The sequence below is a fragment of the Lagopus muta genome, chromosome 1 (assembly GCF_023343835.1).
Source record: "Lagopus muta isolate bLagMut1 chromosome 1, bLagMut1 primary, whole genome shotgun sequence".
Classification (NCBI taxonomy): Eukaryota; Metazoa; Chordata; class Aves; order Galliformes; family Phasianidae; genus Lagopus; species Lagopus muta.
Genome location: NC_064433.1, coordinates 120,547,098 through 120,567,042, shown reverse-complemented (window position 1 = coordinate 120,567,042; position 19,945 = coordinate 120,547,098). Strand labels below are relative to the sequence as shown.

At 40.1% G+C, this 19,945-nt stretch overlaps 1 protein-coding gene across 5 annotated transcripts in view; it reads left to right on the top strand.

The window, feature by feature from the left end:
• The window catches only part of REPS2 (RALBP1 associated Eps domain containing 2), a 97,846-nt gene that overhangs the window by 28,913 nt on the left and 48,988 nt on the right, over positions 1 to 19,945 (top strand). For 3 of the 5 annotated variants that reach the window (XR_007377774.1, XM_048948984.1, XM_048948966.1), the window contains exons 2-9: positions 882 to 1,005; positions 2,602 to 2,750; positions 3,627 to 3,753; positions 7,044 to 7,141; positions 8,759 to 8,897; positions 11,750 to 11,813; positions 14,085 to 14,227; positions 17,291 to 17,385. Coding sequence is in view for 4 of the 5 variants with exons in the window: in XM_048948984.1 (XP_048804941.1) it covers positions 882 to 1,005; positions 2,602 to 2,750; positions 3,627 to 3,753; positions 7,044 to 7,141; positions 8,759 to 8,897; positions 11,750 to 11,813; positions 14,085 to 14,227; positions 17,291 to 17,385 (939 nt within the window). In the remaining variant the exon portion in view is untranslated. Of the gene's footprint in view, positions 1 to 881; positions 1,006 to 2,509; positions 2,751 to 3,626; positions 3,754 to 7,043; positions 7,142 to 8,758; positions 8,898 to 11,749; positions 11,814 to 14,084; positions 14,228 to 17,290; positions 17,386 to 19,945 lie in introns of those variants that run through there. The other 2 variants (XM_048948974.1, XM_048948997.1) reach the window with 2 other exon arrangements.

Sequence of the window (19,945 nt, the reverse complement as noted above, 5' to 3'; positions counted from 1 at the left end):
TCTCAGAAACTTACAGGAAGAGCAAAAAAACAAAGTTCAGTCAGTCAAAGCAGAAGCAGAAGCCACATCCAGAGAAGAAAAGCTTGGAGATATGTTTTGTTGATTATTAATAATACTCTGAAATGTCTCAGTTTTCAGGAATTGTTTCACCTAATGTTCTGCTACAGTATGCAAGTGTATGTATATATGTATCTATGTAAATAGATTTATAGTTAGAGAAAAATGGCTATTTATTTGTTCTATTTGTTTCTATGCATCAGCTGAATAGTTTCTGTCATGCCAGTGTAGCTTGGGAGCATCCCACTGTTGGGTGTTACCTAGAGGAGAGCCTACCTGTGGAGAAATGCCAATGAATTTGTTAGGTCAGGATGATAGTATTTGCAATCATACAAGAAGCAAATTAAAAACAATAGGGTTCAGAGACAACATTGAGGCCTGTAAGACAACATGGAAGCAGTAGAAGGGGGAATTTCTTGTACTGAGTTTGCCATTCCAGTTACAGTGGTTGTAAGGTCTAATTGTATTTCTGTGAACACCACAGCTCCTGCAGTGGGAACATCTGACTAAACAATGTGCAAAATAAGCAATCATTTCACCTGCTGTTAAGATCGTGCATAATATGAAAGCAAATAAATTATTTTAGGATAGCTCTGCTACCCTTCACTGTAGCTGAAAATGATAATAAATAACTACTTGTCTCTGATGTACTAAGGGGAATGTGATCAGACAGCAGTCAGAACAAATACGTTTAATAGATAACTTTAAATACAGTAAGTATTTTGAACTTCAAAATACATATTTCTTTGCTTGTGTATGCAGAGCTGTTCACGTTCCCTGAAAGAGTGAAATGCATTTTACCAACAATGTCTCTTCTCTCCTAGATCACAGAAGTTTGTGGAGCCAAACGTGTGGGCTATTTTGGTCCTGCTCAGTTTTACATTGCTTTGAAGTTAATTGCGGCAGCGCAGTCAGGGTTCCCAGTACGGATTGAGAGCATTAAGAATGGTGAGTAGCAAATGTTGCTTGCAGCACTGTGTGCTTGTTTTTCCCCGTCTTTAATCCTTGCAAGCTTCCAGTGGTGGTGAACTTTTCTTCTAATTTGTCTTTGAAACCAGTGTATTTTGACGATCTGAGGCTGGGTAGGAGGCGATGTTACTTTCTCTAAGTGGAAAAAATGGTAGAACATTGCACTGAATGACATGTGTGGCTGAGGTAGGATTGCAGCTCTGTCTCCTAAGGGGACTGCTGGGTGACAACCAGTCAGTGCTGTAGGTACACTTCCCTGCCACCTTTGGACTCTGGTCCCAGAGGCCTCTGAGTGGAAACCAGTACTGCTTCAGATGGAGGATTGTTTGGGAGCCATGATAAAATAACACATTGTATTGGTAGGTATGGCAATGTATACTAGATGTAATTTAGAAGAGCTTTGTTCGTCACAAAGTAGTGGCAGTAATAGTAGGTATAGCATTGTGATGGAGATACATGTTTCTTAAGAGGCAAATCGAACTCAAGTGGTGAAGAGAGAAAGCAGGTGCCTTTCAGCTGCAGAACTGTCACAGTGACTGCACGGAGGGAGCTGGATCTTCTTGCCCTGGTTGTCCTTGCTCAGCCTTGGCAGGATTCAGACTGAGGATCAGGAGGGTTTCCACTTATGTAACATTCTCTTGTGCTGTGCTCCTTTCCAAGGATGCCACTGCTGGTCTGAGAAGAAGCAAACTGAGTAAGAAACCTGAACTGAAGTGATATACTGTGTGTGTGTATGTGTTACGAGCACAGCAGCTGCATATCATCTACTAATTTGAGTGAACAAAGGTGCTTGCAGCCTGCCTACTGATATCCTGCTCTTAGAAATGCTTCCAGTGCTAATTGCATTTTCTCTTGAAATGTATTAGTGATTTTAGAGTGGGATGAGTAGCAAGCACCAAACCTACATTGATTTCTTTTTCTTCCTCCTAGCAGTTGTAGGTGTGTAAATGATTATGGAGGTGATGCATGGTTTGACCTTGAACACTGTGTTCTGTTAATTTTAGTTGTATTGATCTTCAGGTCTGACTGCACAAAAATAATGGTTTCTAATAAGATTCCCCTAAACTAGTTATGAATTGTCTTAAAGATGCATTTGCTTAGGTGTCACTCTTCTGCTATGCAGAGCAGAGACGAAACGGTACCCCCCATCTCCCTCTCTGACCTGGTCACTGAACCCCACTGTTTGTAATTTGCTTCCTGTATGAGGGAACACTGAGAATGCTGTCATCCCAACCTAATGAATTAATCAGTCACACAGTTTCTATGGGAAACTATTCTTCTTACTAAAGACATTTCCAAGTCAGAAAATGAGTTTGCCTCTTGCTGTAATAATGTGTGTAAGACTTCTTTCTTTCTCTACACGTTAAGAGATAATGCATAAATACGGCAGACGTAGCTTCGTGTAACATTCTATTAAGACAAAGTAATCACAAGAGTTGCACATTTATAGATGTTACAAAATACAAGCAGCTTTCTTTTACAGATAACCTTTTCACTGGTTTTACAATATGGTACTGCTTCAAGGACTTTCATTGTTCTGAAGTCCCAATTGAATGTTTCTCTCTTTTAATGAAGAATTGCCTCTGCCACGGTTCATGGCGCTGAAAAATGACAGCGAAGTACGCTATGGGACTCCAGCAGAGCTCCATGGGGCTAAGTTTCAGTCTCCACACGCAACTCTGGAAAAAAATTCCTTCAAAAGAACAGATGAAGGAGACAAACAGGTAATGGGCTGTCTTCTTCAGGCTAGTGTATCACTGTGCATGCTGCATTTGGGCCTGGTCCTGGAAGCGATGACACTTGCGTGAATGTGTGCAGCTTTGCAGCACTGTACTGAATGAGAGCTCCTTACGTGTTAATAATCACCATCAGGGCTGTGCTCTTGTTTTGATGATCTCTCGTATCAGGTTATCCCTGAGGGAAATTTCTTTATGTGAGCATGTGTAAAACTGTCAGCCCTGTAAGAATTTTGTGTAAGTTCTTCCAGTGGTGTTCTACTGAGTGTAGTGCTATTTCTTGGAGAGGTCAGGGGGTGGAGGTGCAAACAGAAATCTCTCTGCTCACGGAGGAATAAACAGGAAAATGAGGAATTTTTCATGGCAGGCATGATCCTTAGTTGCTACAGAAACATTCAGTTGGAGAAGAGGTGGTGAAATGGGGGAGCTGGTTATTAGCCACTCTTTCTGGGTGGGATAAGCCACCGTATTTCCTTCCTTTCTAATCTCCTCCAGGGGAGGTCCAGAAAAAACTCTTTTTCTTTTGTCCTCAGTGAAACACTATCCCAGCTTCTCTTGTCCTAAACTGCCAGTTGACTCTTGTTAAGCCTTCTGCAGATGCTTCTTTGGGCATGTTTGGAAGTAGATTGTCCTGAACTGTTTTAAAGCTTTGCTATGCCATTACCGTTCTTTATCCTGGAAGGTTCAATACCAAATTCATCTTTTCTTTTTAGTGAGAGTTTTCTTGGATATAGAGGGTCTGAGGAAATTGAAGTGTTTTCCTCTTCTTTGTCCATCATGCTGTATGTTTTTGGGCTACTGTGCAGAATTACTTGGTTTTGTTGTTGTCTTAGGATTCCTTTCTGTATTGATGTGTTTTTGAAGCAGGAACCCAAGTCTCCACCAATGTCTCCGATCTGTTCACCTCCTGCTTCTCCGTCTACCTACCAGAGAATACCCTTAACTTACGGATATGGTAAATCAAGAAGTGGGCTGGAGCAGCAGCATGGAGGTAGGATGAAAGTAGGGATACGCACACTGCGTTCAGTTATTCTTTTTCCTTTTCTCAGAAGCATCCAAGTTTCAAATGGAACTGACAGCGTAGAGATTTTAAAATTTAATTATACCCCTGTTTTGGAAAATGATCCAATCATCTCATTTTATTGTACCTAAAAGCTTTTCTTTGATTGTTCAATCCTGTCTTCTTGTTTACTTTCAGGTAGATTAGTTAGATTTATGTTTCGTAGGTCACAGATGAATGCTCATACCTAGTCCCTGGCAAGACTCCCTGTGATGTATCACAGTGGATATGTTTGTAAGTATTTTCAGAGTGTGTGCCCTGGTAACGGAGGACACTGAGAAGGAGGAGTTAGTGAACACTCTCCTTGCTTCAGTCTTCATTGCTAAGACTGCCTCTCGGAAATTCCAGATTCTGGAGATAAAAGAGAGGGCCTAGGGAGGGGAAAACTTCCTCTTGGTCAAGGAGAATCTGTTCAGAGACTGTCTAGGCAAACTTGACATACACAGATCCATGGGCCCTGACAAGATGTGCCCATGAGTGCTGAGGGAGCTGGCAGAAGTGATTGCCAAGCTGCTCTCTATCATCATACTACTGGGTCTTGTCTTGTTCAGCATCTTTATCAGTGACCTGGATGAATGACAGAGTGCATCCTCAGCAAGTTTGCTGATTATATGAAAGTGGGAGAGCGGCCAATGCACGAGAAGGCTGAGCTGCCATTCAGTGAGACCTGGACAGGTGGAGAGTTGGGCAGAAAGGAGCCTTATGAAGTTCAATAAAGGGAAATGCGGAGTCCTACACCTCGGGAGAAATAACTTAATGCATCTGTAGGGGTTAGGAGCTGACCTGCTGGGAAGGAACCACTTAGAGAAGGACCTTGGTGTCTTGGTGGACAACAGGGTGACCATGAGCCAGCAGAGCTCATGATTTCAGTAGCTACTGTATTAATATTCAGATTTACAATGGACCTTCCTTTGCAGGAAATGATAATAATCTGTCTGATTTCATAACGGAAATTACAATGGGACATGAATATAAATACAGCCCAACAGCATAATGTAGACAAAACAGATAAAAACAAGGCACTACAACGTTGTCCTTCCTTTAAACTAATTGGCAAAACTTTCTGGTTTTGGTCAGAGGATAGTGGAGCAGGAGCCGGTCTTTACAAAAGCCTGAGGTGCTCCTGTTAATAGTAGGATGTCTGTGCTCTCCTAATTGCAGCATCTGGTGACCAAGGAGGTGAAGATAGCAGGCACTGGTACATAGCACTCCTTTAGTCGGGAGTCCTTCAGCAACTGTTTTTGTTTACAAATGAGTGGGAAAAAACAGAGCTAATACAACATTTAGAAACTCCTTACAGAACATGTTCAACATGTCAAATGGTCTTCACATGAAAATCATATTAGTGCTGAGTTGCAAGCATTCCATTTGTTGGTTAGGTAAACCACCATTCATTCAGAAATGGACTTTTTCCCACCCCACCCTTAGCATAACTGATCAAAACAGTGATGGATGACTTCTGAAATAAGCAGTGTTAGTAAGGTTGCCTTCTGGTAGGACATGTTTTCCACTTTGATGAATGAGACCAGTAGCAGCAGAAACCCTGAAGACCGGAGCACAAGGAAGGGGGATGCCATCAAGGCTGCCCATAGTAGTGCTCTCTGCTGTTTTCTGGGATTTTTTTTCAGTCTCTGCCAACAGTATGTTTTTGGGGGAAGATGGGGTGGAGTGCCTAGGAATTTGCTTACAGTAGTAACTTCAATGAAACTTCTCATGGAATCAATCAGTATTTGTGCAAAATACATAAAGACAACAGCATCCAATCCAGGTATATCAACTTCTGAAACTAATCATTCAGCTGCTTGAGTTGGTAAAATCCTGGAGGAGTAGAGCACTAAACGTATTTTTCAGAAAGCATTTGGGATTAAAATAAGGACATAGATGTTTTCAGCTCAGCATTGGGTGCCTTACCAGAAACAAATTCCTCAGCCAAATGCATTCTCAGTGGAAGTAACTAAATAACATGTTAGGAACTGTGCTGTACCAAAGGGCTGGGCTAGATAACGTACTGATTCCTTCTGGCCTTTTAAATTAAGAACCTTCCAGTTTCCTGTGAGCACACAAGAGGATAGACTTGAAAACAACAGCACTTGTGCATGTGTGTGAGGTAATAGCTTCACAGAAGTGATCTTAATATGTTTTATATGAATGCATGATTCTGAAGTTGGGACAGTGTGACTAATAGTCAGCCTTTGCATTCATTGGTATCCAAATACTAGTGGATTTTACTTTTTTCTGGGTAATTTTGAAGTTTTTCTTGCTTGCAAACTCACAGCAGTGACCTTGTGCTTAAATCTCTTGAAGTGCTTCTGTATATTTCCCAACTTCCTTCCTGTGTTATTTTTCTTTTTTTTTTTTCCTGAAGTTAGAACTTAATTGTACAGGAATAAAAATAGATACCAATACAGGATAAGTCGCTTAGGAAACCGAGGGGGTTTGGAAATGTAGTTTTTTAAGGTCTTCCTGAGCTCAAAACCGTTAAGATTTCTTGGACTCACTTTTCATCAAGACTCTTTTAAATTTTGTCTCCCTAATGCTGACTGTCATTGTAGCGGTGTATTTTAAATGTCCCAGGAGCAAAAGTTTTCACCTCTGTAAGAGTTTGCAAGCGAGTTGCCTTTGCGTTTGCATGCTTGACCTATTTTTAAAACATTGTTCTTAGATGTGCCGTTATGTCACTGCTTACTATATTTACTGCAGTGGAATGCAAGTGACACTTATCTTGACAAAAGAAGGAGCGATTGTTACTTTTCTTGACTAACTTTACTCCAAATAATGACAAGTGGTGAGTCACCTATTTTGATTTTCAAAAGAAATCAGGGATAGGGGGAAGAATAGCACGTGGAAGGTTATTGTATCAGAACATTAGAGTTTTACTGTTTGATAGCATTGTCAAAGCATGTTGTTTTGCAGCTCAACTATTTCTTACAACTTGCAATGCTATCTTCTGCTATATAAAGGTGTAAGTAAAGACAATGTATAAATATATAAACAGAATATATAGACATATATTTACACATCATTTATAATGTTTTCTGTTATCTACTAATAATGACAATTTCTATCAGAAACATCTAAAGACAAGCATGTAGCTGGCATTTTGTTGTTGAACACTCAATCTTCTTTGATACTGTGTTGCTAAGGTCACTGATACTTGCAGGATTTAATGTTTTGCTTTTGGATAATCCTTTCATTTATGTACTCATTTTAAATGTCTGTAGCTCCCTATGAAGTCAGACACTCTACTCACCAGCAAGATGGATCATCATCAGGGAATTATGGGGCCAAACCTGCTCTCTCATGTTCAACTCTTAGCCGGGTAATGAATTATTTGTCTTTTCTTTAGCAATGTTACTGATAAAGCAATTGAGAAAATTGAAAAAGAAATCTCGCTTTAAAAACTTAAAGTGTTCTCCGTAGTATTTTTAGACAAGAGACTGAAAGATGCTTTTTTAGTGTAAGAAAAAGGAAGTAGAAATTAAAATGAATGATCCAATTAAATTTCTGAAGCTAAGTAAAATGAGAAGCACCAGATAACGTAGAAAGGAAAACTGGACTGAGAATCTTCAAAAGTTAAAAATAATTGTGAGGTTATCCTAGCAGAGGCAAAACATTTTAATTTGAAATATATGAGGTTTCACTGAGATTCCTTCTTGAGTTAGGATGTCATCTGTAACACCTGCACAGGGGTCCAATACTGTGTGTGTCCCTTTTTTACCCCAGTTTATGAGATGACAGCTCAAGCAGAACAAACAGATTTATGGTCATTTATTGTTCTTATGAGGTGGGTTCTATGTTTTCCTGCTCGTTGCAAAAGCAGATTTTTCTGATGTTCCAGTAAGCCTGCTGTACATTTCTTATGCAAACAGAGTTTGCCCTGAGGAGGCACAGAGCTCTCCCAAGGGGAAGCTTTTCCTAAATAAGTGCAACTCAGGGACTTTGTAGCTTTTCCATAGTGTTTAGCATTGCATAATGAAATGTCACCAAAGCTTCAGGGAAAGATCTAGAGATAACGGTGTATAATTTGTGCAAACTGGAAATGAAATTGAATGCATTTGTGCAGTACTTTGAAATGAAAATTAATTTACACCTGTATGAAGTTGCCTGTTTCAGGGGATCTTTTGATGTATTTCAGAAACGGTATTTTGCTTTGATTCTTAAATAAAGTGATGTCTGTCAGAGAAAGGGTTTTGGAAGTGATTGGCACCTGGTTGTTCGTTTTTACCCCCTCTCTATGAGTGCTGTCATCCAGACCTAAAGCGTCTCGAACCCAAAGTCATTTCAGTTCAACAAATGTCCTAATTATATTGGCAGCCCTCTTCTAGAGTCAATCAGGAAAGCGTGTAAATAAATGACTACAACATCCTCTAGAATATTCTTTTTCCCCAAGTTGTGGTTTTTACTCAAAGTGTGGGAAATGATAGAAAATTAAGGAGATCCCTGAGGGCTTGCAAATCTGAGTGAAGTGTGTGCCGAATTACCTTGGGTGAGCTGTGGATGCAGAGGCAGACCAGCTCTGTAGATACAGCATCTCTCCAAGGCCAAATAGTTTCTTAGAGCTAAAAAGTCAGGCACTGCACTGCACAGGTATAGATGTAGGTCTGTTACTAGCCCCATTTTAGACATATGGTGTTCAGATTGTAAGCATGGCTGAAACCTCAAAATGAATTCAGAGGTGGTAAGGGATGACTTAGGCTTTATTGTGGTCAGCACTAATAAGATTTTGTTTTTCTTTTAGCTTTGGTAATAATGTAAAACTTCCTTTAATTGTCCGAATAAAGTATTAGCCTCAGTGTTAAAAGTAATCAACGTGGCCGTTTCTACTTTTCATCTCTCTGAATACCTGTCTGCTGCCAGAACAGCACGAATCTGGTCTGTTGAGGTTCTCAGAGCCCTATCTGGCCCTCTCAGCTGGTGCCAGTGACCCTTCTCTCAGTCTCTTTCAGTGGAGCGGGAGCAGCCGGACAGCAGTGCCCATTACTCAGATGACCCTTGGAGGATAACCGAGGAGCAGCGAGACTACTATGTCAACCAGTTCAAGTCCCTGCAGCCTGATCTGAACTCTTTTATTTCAGGTAATTTCTTTACCAAGATGTGTCCACTTTGAGTAGGGGAACCAGGTTGAGAGATGTGAAGTGTTAAGTAGTTGAATTATTTGTTTTCTCTTTAATGAGCTTATGGACAGGAGTTCATTGTGATTTATTTTTAAAGGCAGGCAACTTAAAGAACAGCCCAATACTGTGGGCATTACGTTTTTTTCCTAAATATGGATATTAATTCTTTCAGAACTGATTCTGTTCCGAAGGGTAACCATTTGAAAAGCAGAATGCATCATACCTCCTTCAGTTTTGCAGATACTCTTCAATACTGAAGATCTCTTTCCCCTTCATTTCAGTCCCTGCAAGTTTACCCTTCCATCAGAGAATCAGGCAAGGCGTTTTTTCTTTCCCTTGTGCATCTTCCAAAGAAATCCAAACGGTGCTTTTTAATATAGATCTGCACTCCTGTTGTCCTGTTTCACAGGTGTTATTGTTGGTAGCAGTAATGGTACACATCATGTTTTTGTCCTTGGTTAAGTTGCTTGCAGAGCTAAGGGGAAAAAGACATAAAAAACTCGTGACTTCACACAAAAACAAACTGGTTACCTATTTCCAGTGCATGATTTGAAACCTTTGAGAGAATATGCACACTGGCTGCTCAGACATGAGGCAACACTAAATGTTTGGTCCTGATTTGGAGAAAATGCCTCTTAGGAGATGCGTTGTGGTTTGGTGAAAATTAAGATGAGCTAATATTCTGAGCATGTGTATTTGTAGATCACACCTGCAGTGTTTATTGAACTGAAAACTCTGTAGGCTTGGGATTAACTTTCCCAACAGAAAAGCAACAGCTTCCATATGATGAAAGCTAAGCATGTGTTTAACTGACCTGCGTATCAAGCCTGAGGGTTTATGGCTCTGAGGGACTGAGATTTTGTCTTCGAGGTGGTTACAAGCAAATGCTGGAGAGCACATACATGGTATAATTGTAGTAACAGCATAATGAGATTGCGTTTCCATCCTGAGTGGGAGGATCAGGGTGCCTGTGACAGGCTTCCCTGCAGGTACTGACAGTCTGTCAAAGAAGTTGCAGTGTTTACAGTGAGGACATTTTTTGAGTCTAGTTGTACTGCTGTTCTTCAGCATCATCTGGGATTCAGCATCCTTGGATGGAGCCGAAGGTTTGAATGAATGAGTTGTCTGGATGAGGTGCTACAAGATGTGGTTTAGTAGCTTAGTGGGTAGTAGTGGTTATAGGAGGACTGTTGGAGTAGATGATCTTGTAGGTCCTTTCCAACCTTGTGATTCTGTGATGAATCACCTGATGCTGACAGAAATTAATGCTTCTGCAATACTTTTCCTCAATTAAGTTTCTTTTTTATAATTTACTCGAGGGAGAAAATGGTTGTTCAACTACACTGCATTTCCTCACACACCTATATACATCTGACTGTGTGCATGTGCGTATACTCATATAGAGTTTCTCAGGGAGCTCTGAATTTTTATTTATGTTGAGCAAGACTCTCAGACAGTCTTACGCATCCAGACTTACTGCTTATAAGTGATAAATTCGAGCTTCCCACAACGTCTTAAAATAATTAAGCTGTAGAAATCTTTGCTGTGGGGTGATACTGGTGCTAGAAATATGTTCAGGCTTAGAAATTTATTTAAGAAATCCATCATATGAAAATCCATCAGTAGTTACTGAATATTTCAGTCCTAGCCCTGGTCAGTGCTTGAGGGGATATTTTGGAGCTGTACTATTACATGGCTTTGTCATGGTCTTGTCCTCCTTTCTTGACATCTGGCTCCATAGATGACATGCTGTGCTAGCTGTATCTTGACCTGTCCTAGTTACATCTTTCTCACGCACTGCAGTGGGTGATCTGACCTGAATGCATGAAGAAAAAAGGGGTATCGACCTAGAAGTGTGTGTTACTTTACATTCTGTGAAATATCAACGTAGGTTTTGTAAGCCTACATCCTGGCAGGGCTTCCAGAACACAGAGAACTTGTGCTGCCCCAGTAGCAATATGCCCATGTGCTTATTTCATGTTTGGGCCGTTCAAGATGACGCTGTGGTTGAAGCAGTGCAAGGAATTACCCTGCTCATCTTCAGAGCTTAGCAGGAAAGATCCAGACAAATGGGAACCATGAAAATCAGAATGCAACCTCCCTGGATGAGCTCCAGAATAATCATTAGAGTGTTATATGCCAGCAGCTGCAGCTCAGAGTTCACTGAAAATCTTAATGTGAACAGCATTTACACCTCCAAAAACCAGGAGTATGCATTACTGAGATCACAAAAATAAAACCAAAACAAAGCTGCCAAACTAGAAGAAAAACTCAAAGTAATTAAAATTGTTTGTGGACATGGTGACAATCTGTGAATGGAGGAGACCTGGGCCTAGTACTAGATATGGAGGTTGGTGGCCCTGCATACAGCAGGGGGGTTGGAGCTTGATGATCCTTGAGGTCCCTTCCAACCCAAGCCATTCTATGGTTCTATCATTCAAAGCAGTGGTTTGGGAGAGTAGCATACATTGCAGCACTGCGCTGCCATGCACGTGGCTTCTGAATGAAGTAGAGCTGTTTGTGTCTGTTATTTCATCCTTGGTGACATGGTAGTGTGTTAGTTATAATCACTATCACTGAAGCATTTTTTCTTTTATCCGTTTTTCCCATGTGGAGGGAATGGGGAAATGAGGTCAACAGCTCTGTCTGGATTTCTCTGTTACAAATGGTCCAACAGCTACATTAGGATGCGGTTAATCCTGGTGTTTGCTGAACATACGGTAACTAGCTGCTTCTGATGCAGCAGCCTGGACCAAATGTAAACAACTGGAGAATTAATTTCTAGCAGTTGATAAGGCATGGTTTCCCAACAGGTTCTGTGGCAAAGAATTTCTTCACGAAATCAAAGCTGCCCATCCCAGAGCTTTCTCACATCTGGTAAGTACTGTAGTAGCATTTGGGATGTGTATCCTGTTTTTCAAAAGATACCTAATTGAAGAATTCTTTTTGAATTAAAAAAAGTGTCTTCAATTCTAATTATCACTCTTATCTCCAAATTCACTCTCAGGCCCAAGCAGCAGGGTGCTCATTGATCTTCCTGACACGCTTCTTTTCTGTAGGGATGTTTGCTTGCTCAGAGGGATGGGAAAGGCTTGAAGAGCAGTGTAACTGAGAGCTGTTCCTAAGTGTGCTGTAAGGAACATCATTAGCTCAATGAACTGACATTTTTCATAAAACGATGTAAAGGAAGGCACATTTGGAATGTTTTAGATGTGTTGTTGGCTTTATGGTCCTGGCTTTGTTCTGTCAGATGAGGCCTAATTAATGCCTAATTTTTAGTAAGTACAACTACATAATTCATCAATGCTTTTCTAATGAAGTAGCACACTTCCTTTTAATGAGTCTATTTAGAAACAATTGCAAATGGAACTGTACATGATAAAATTTGACAAGAATTCTATAATCTTTTCATAAACAATGTGGTGCTTTGTAGTTCAGTGTCTTCCTTCCATCTAGGTAGGAAAAATGTTTTAAATGTTGTTCAAAAATGCTGATGAGTTTTTACTTTATATATGCTTTTGTGAGAATGGATATGAAGAAAAGCTTGCAAGAGCCGGAACATATATTGGGATCCAAGAATGTGTCTGGAATTTTTTCAAAGCAGATTGTAAGTCAAGAAAATAAAAGGAGAATAGAAAACCAACAACACAACAAAGCTGCTTGGAGAAGAGAAGGCTCTGAGGAGGCCTCATTGCGGCCTTCCAATATTTGGAGGGGGTATATAAACAGGAGGGAGTATGACTGTTTACATAGGTGGATAGTGATGAGACAAGGGGACATAGTTTTAAACTGAGACAGGGGAAATTTAGGTTAGATATGAGGAGGAAGTTTTTCACTCAGAGGGTGGTGACGCACTGGAACAGGTTGCCCAAGGAGGCTGTGGATGCCCCATCCCTGGAGGCATTCAAGGCCAGGCTGGATGTGGCTCTGGGCAGCCTGGTCTGGCGGTTGGTGACCCTGCGCATAGCAGGGGGTTGAAACTGGATGATCTTTGAGATACTTTTCAATCCAGATCATCATTCCATGATTCTATGACAAAAACAACAGAAACACAACCAGAAAGGCATTCTGTCAGGGCAAGTCAGTATTTGAATTTGAAGTAAAGATTATATAAGAAGAATGGATTAAACCAATATGTTAATAAAACACATTCTATTCGTATTGCTCACGTAAGTTGTTCTCTGCACAGAATTCAAAGAAAGCATTCCTTTCTAGTAGATAATTATAATTTTGTAGTGATTTATCAAGTATACTATGTGTTAAATGTATGGGGTGTTTATTCTTTGCCACTATGACCTCAGCAGCTTGAAAAAATGCGCTTGCTAATTTCAAAGTATTGAAAGTTATGTGTTTCTTTATTTTAGTCACTGTGTTAATAGTAAGATATTACTTCTGGCAGGAGTTAATTTATGAAATTGAATTCTTGAATATCTGAAGCCCAGTGTTATTGTTTTATAAGCATTCAAGAGTTAAAGATACAAGAGATTTAATGAGCACTTAACAGTGATACTTGGACATGTCAAGAACTTCAATTTACCTACTTTCTTGAGGCTAGTCAGCATTGCTGATTAAACACTTGCTGAAATCTGTTCTTAACTTTGCTTTAACTGGCTTAAGATCCTGCATGGGTTAGTCAAAACTGCTTGCAACCATTAGAAAGTTGATTTCACCCTTAGAAATGCAAGGGCAAGGGCTGCTCCAAAAATAATGCTTCCTATTTTATTATATTGGCCCATGATGTCAGAGGCAAATGTTGGCTTTAAAATAAATGAGGAGATATTGAGATTGGACATTATGAGGTAATTCTTTACTCAGAGGGTGGTGAGGCGCTGGCACAGCTGTCCAGGGAAGCTGTGGTGCCTCATTCCTGGAGGCACTCAAGGCCAGGTTGGATGGGGCCCTGGACAGCTGAGCTGGTGGGGGGCAGCCCTGCCCACAGCAGGGGTTGGGGTGGGCTTTGAGGTCCCTTCTAACGCCACCTCTTCTGTGGTTCTAGGAGTTTTATAGTTATAGTCAAGTAGAAAAATCAGTGGCTGTCCTCTATCAAAATACCTGTTTTCAAAGCTTAATTTCTCCATCCCCTGTAATTGCGTGTGTACACTTGCCTGAGGTGATGGCTTGGTAAACATGTTACTGCTGTACCTACAGGGAGCTCAGCGACGTGGATTGCGATGGGGCGTTGACACTCCCTGAGTTTTGTGCTGCTTTCCATCTGGTGGTTGCAAGGAAGAATGGTTACCAGTTGCCTGAGACACTGCCTGAGACACTGCTGCCGGACTACCTCCAAGCAGGTAACATCCCTGCAGCAGGTAACATCCCAAGCACCTAGAAACTCACGGTCAACCTTGTAAACAAGGTTTAATTTTCCACATGGCAGATGGAGCTGAGTTCATTGCATAGTGGCTCCCCATTATTTTTTTTTTTTTAAGGCGTGTGTATTTAATTGTGTTTATGATGCAATTGTTGAAGAGTGAATATATGAAAGCACAAAACAACAGTGTGACATGTAACAGTTACCTGCCTCTGTCTGATTGTCTGCTCTAGTGTGCTTTAAGTGCCATTATAGCTAAAGTGGCAGACGATTATGTGTAGCTATGACAAACCAACAAGACATATATGGCTTTTAACTCTTAGTTATTTTCTCATGTATCTGTCTTTTGAAGATGTGTTGGAAACAAGACTGCACTGCTTTAGAAATTGCTGTGCTAATATATGTTGTTACATTCAGCCACCAGTTGTAGGAAAGGGTGAATTTTGTTTTAACTTATGTAATCCGCAGCTTCTGTTGTAATTAATTTTCACTAATGATGGGGATTACAACAGTTGAAAAACAAGGATCATTACAACAGTGAAAAACAAGGATGAGTTATTTCAATGTGTAACATACCTCAGTAACAATATGTAGTGAGAAACATGTCCTCTCGTTTGCTCTCTTCAGTTACATCTCTTGTAATTATGAGTGAACATTGAAATATAGTGTTCAATCTGAAAAATGTGCATGGCTTTTTAGGGCAAGGAGGATTAATCACAGATGATAATTACAGTACTAAGGGATAATATTTGAGACCTAATAAAATCTCCATTAATTTTGATGATACTGAATATATTAAAAGTCAGGAAAAGAGCAAATCAACCTGCAGTTACAAAAATAAATCTGATATAGGGTAAACATTTAATAAGTAATTTCTGGTGCAATTATATTCTACTGTCTTCATGTCCAATGGGAGAAGCTCTTGTGAAACCTGAACCTCCAAACTTCATCACTTTTAGTCTCTCTAATTACATTCCCTTGTCATAATTACAACTACCGTTTTCCTTCCAGTACCACCACTTTTACTCCTGTTGTCATCATAAAATAGCTTATAGGCTCTGTCTTGCAAGCTGAGGTTGGCAAGTTCATCTGTCAGACAAGGGGAAAACCATTTTTGGCAGCAAGCTTTCCAATTTAATCAGGGGGGTTTTAAACTAGAGTTGCCGGGGGTGGAGATCCTAAGATCATTGCACTTTGAGGCTGACAGTGGTGGTAATGGATGCCATGAACCACGAAGCAGTTGGAGCAGGTCCAGAGGAGGGCTGTGAAGATGATCAGAGGGCTGGAGCACCTCCACTATGAGGACAGGCTGAGAGAGCTGGGACTCTTAAGCCTGGAGAAGAGAAAGCTCCAAGGAAACCCTTATAGCTGCCTTCCAACCCTGAAGGGGGCCTATAGGAAAGCTGGGAGGGGTCTTTTTGTAAGGGTAAGTAGCGACAGGATGAGGGGAAATAGTTTTAAACTGGAAGAGGGTAGATTTAGAGTAGATATTAGGAAGAAATTCTTCACTGTGAGGGTGATGAGACACTGGAACAGGTTGCCCAATGGGGTTGTGAATGTGCTCTCCCTGGACGCGTTCAAGGCCAGCCTGGATGGGGCTTTGATCAACCTGGTCTAGTGAGAGGTGTCCCTGCCTATAGCAGGGGGGTTGGAACTAGATGATCTTAAAGGTTACTTCCAACCCAAACCATTCTATGATTCTAAGTCTTCATATAAATCTACCTACAGTGGTATCAAGTCATTACATCCATGGAAGGAAGGGCATGGTAAGCTGTGGTTGTTCTCTAGGAGTCCTTTTCCATAATTTGTCCCTTTTAGCACTGAGCATTTATCAATTTCACAGATGATTATTTCTTCATGTGTTGAACAGAGCCAAGCATTTCAAGCTGGTCTGTGTAAAAGGGTGACAGGACTAATTGTTCTAGGCACACTACATGGGTAGTGGGTAATAAGCTAATGCTGTTGATTTGGAGATCTGGAAATGTCTTGTTGCCTGGTCAGAATTCTGAAATCTCTAGACTTGCATAATTAACAAACACAGCATCTCAGTGCACTGTACTGCTGTGAATGACAAGAAAGAATATGGCCCTGGGGTTGCATCAAGTTCTAAAATAAAGGGTTGATAAGTAAGCAAATGCTCGTATACTTGGCTAAAACTTCAGAAGAGATTTTTAAAATAAACTTTTTAATGTTTTCATTGTTTGATTTTATTTCTCTGAAATTTAGGTTTTATTTGTCTGATTTGGAACATGATGAAGATTTCTGGAAACTGTTTTTCATTAGGTTGTATTAAGTTCAGGATGGAGTAGGTTTTTCAAGGGAAATATTTGTGTCTGATAAGACTATTAAAGCTTCAGATAAAGTGACTCAGAGCATAAGACAGAGCACTTCAGAATGAATTAATCTTGCTAGTTTTATTGCATGTTCTATTAAACTGCAAGTGCAGGGCCAAACTCTATTCTGGCATGGATCTGCTGACAATTTGACCCAGCACCTTATTTTCTGAAATTTTTATTAAAACAAATTAACAAAAAATCTGTCAAGCTATTTGCCCTCTATGTAATCCACTGTATTTTAAATTAAGACAGATTTGCAAGAGCTCAATTTCTCCAGCTGAACCTGAGGCTAGCCAGAAACTAGAGACTTGACCTGAAAACTGGTTATTCTGCATTCAGTATACCAATCTTAAAGAAGAAAGATTTTCCAGCTTTTAAGGGAAATTCATGTGAGATTAAGTAATCCTGTAGTGATATCAGCAGAAGAACCTGAGCCTATGGAATAGAAGTGCAGTTCTTGTGAATATTGCCATGAAAAGTTTAGAACTGTTTGTTTTTTTCTGCTCTCAGTGCTGTTTAGTTGAGGAATACTGCAGATGATAGGTACTGCAGCAGTGACTGGGTTTATTGTCCTTGGTATTTATTTGCTTTCCATTTTAGTGTGTAACTGGTTTTAAGAAGTGCACATTAATCACATAGCTGACATGTAACTTGTTGATTTATTTTTTTTTCTCCATCTTTTTTTACTGTTCTCCTTTCCCCTCTAGCCTCCTTGAAGCCTCTGCGTGAGTGTGCGCTGTTTGATTCTTACTCTGAAGCATTGCCTGGCGGCCAGCCAACTCGGGACTTCAGCCGGATGGAGGTGAGGAAGTGTGGTCAGGATAGCTCCTGCAGAGTGCCAAGCAATAGGACAGTCTCATGCTTTCAGAGCTCCATTTCCCTGCATGCCGATGAGATGAAAACTCTTGTCTTTTCCTGGTTTCTTCTACTTTGCTTCTTTGGAGTTGAAAGTATCCCTGTTTTTTTGCGCAGTGTGGATGAACATAATTGAGTTCTAGGTGACTCAGTCCTCAGTTTATTGTTGAGTTTTCTTATAGTCTAAGGAATTAGCACCTAAGGGTCTACTTAGTAATTGTAAGGAGCTGGACAGCTGTTTTGAGGGGGAACAAGGAAGGAATCTTAAGGATCTACTGTGAACAGTATCACGGTGTCAGGTAAAAGTCTGTTGCAAGTAGAAGTAAGTTAAGGAGAAGTCCTTATTACTGAGGTTAAAAAAAAATTAAACTTTAACAGTCTTTAATGCTGAACTAACAACAACCATTGAGTCGTACTTGGATATTGCAATTCTGAATGAATTCACCGTGGGATTCAAGGCTTTAGCATTTAAGACAGAGAATCAAATGGCAGATAGACTGAAAAAATGGGCTTTCAGGTCAGAATTGTTAAGGCTCTGAAAATTGCTGCAGATTGCTGCTGCAATTGAGTAAAAGGCTCTTCTGATGCTGCTGCCAGGTTAAAAAGCGATGATATGTCATGCCAGCCCATCAAAGTGTTTTCCTAGTTATTTCAACCCTGTGCCTTGTTCTGGGGTGTTTCTAGCTCAGAACTCAGTTCTTTTATCACCAAATTCAACTCAGGAGGGCCAGACAGACCCTCCTGAGCTACTACTTCTAACGCAGCCAAGTGTAACGTTTGCTTTGGGTAATGCTGCAGTAGACGCTTTGAACATCTACTCTGTTTTCTGGAACTTTTAAAATATGTGTGGCCTCCCTAATGCACTTGCTGGGTATTGCTTTGGTACAGCAGCTTGACTAAAGCACAGCATTTCCACTGGGTTTTGAAAGCAGTGCTATTACTCCGGTATTGTGTGGTCTGGGGAGTCCTTGTTCCAGTTAGGATGCTGTCTTCACAAGTGATTGCCCAGATAAACAGAGCAGATTTTTGTTGCTGCAGAGTTGTGATAAAGTTTGTTCTTCAGTAGCACAGCCTTTGGGACTGTGAGACTACAGCATTCGTTATATATATTTCAGAAAGCCTAGAAATCTTGCTTTCTAAGTCATCTTATGTTTCTTGGTCATAAAATGTTATTCCAATAACCTAACCAGTATAATTCCATGACTTTATTAAATGTCTTATTTTTAGGCTCTCCTTGTTTATGGTCCATTAATATAGGTGCAGAGTAAGGATAAATCTAAGCAAAAAAGCTCTCAGGCTCACAAAAACCCCAAGCAGCAAATCCCCCATTTTACATTTATTTTTTCATTTGATTTCCAAAAGTTAAGCTGTTAAACCCCTTCTGCCTGCTCTCTGCTCTCTCCTTAAGATGTTCTCACCATGAAGGCAAAAAACTTACTGCGGTGTGTAATAGTCAACTACCATTCTTGGGGGAATAGCTGGATGAACTGCTACTCCGTTCCTAGTTTCTGCTAGGTGGCAGGATGTTCTGTAAAATTGATTTTTTTATGACTATATTGAAAACCAGAAAACTTTTCTAGCATGATTACCTGCTGGCTGAGAAATAGTGAGAGTTACCTGATTTTATCACAATGGTTTCCCTGGCTTTGCATTTTTTCTTCACTGTCTAGGACTTAGACACTTTGGGCAGAGCTGTCAATTAGTTTATTGTAAGACCGTGTTTTTTTTGTCCTTTGTTATTCAGGATTAATGGAGCACAAAATCTCTTCTCAAAACTGGTTTGAGAACGATTTTGGCTTGATTTTTCATTGTTGTTGTTCAACTGATGTTTTTATGTTTGGAATTAACGTTCTGAATGAATTTCATTTGGAAATTCAATAATTCATCTCCCATTCATCTCACTGTGTGGGAAGTGCAGTAATTCACTGTTACAATTTAATTTGTAGCTTGGCTATTTGAGGAAACACGGTTTAGATACTTGGCCTTTCTGTTAGAAATACTGTATTATCAATGCAATCAGTTATGCATCATCTCCATGCCTTTTGTCTCTTTCCATCTATCATCAATTCTGTCTGTTTAATTTCAGAAGACTATTTTTACTGTGACTGCTGAACTACAGCAGTACAGTAAATTGGATATGATTCTTTACTGTATTTATAAAGAAGATAATGTCAGCAGACATGTCATTTGGACACCAGGCTTTGTTAAACTCAAAAAATGTACCAATACTGGTAACGATATGTTCAAGAAAGATAAGAGTGTCTGTTTTTGCTAACCACAGTTTTGCCTTTCTTTTTGTTTTCAAGTTTTTGTCTCTCACTCTGATTCTGTTGTTTTCTTTGGGTTTTTTGTTTTTTTTTTTTTCCTTTCCACTCTTTTGGCTCCTTTCCATAAGCCTTCTCATTGCCAAAAGCTTAAAGATGAGATGAAAGATTTCTCACTGTAGGCATAAAACGACCGGCTGAGGTTGCTCTAAGCTCCCTCATACTCACAATTCATTGAATTTT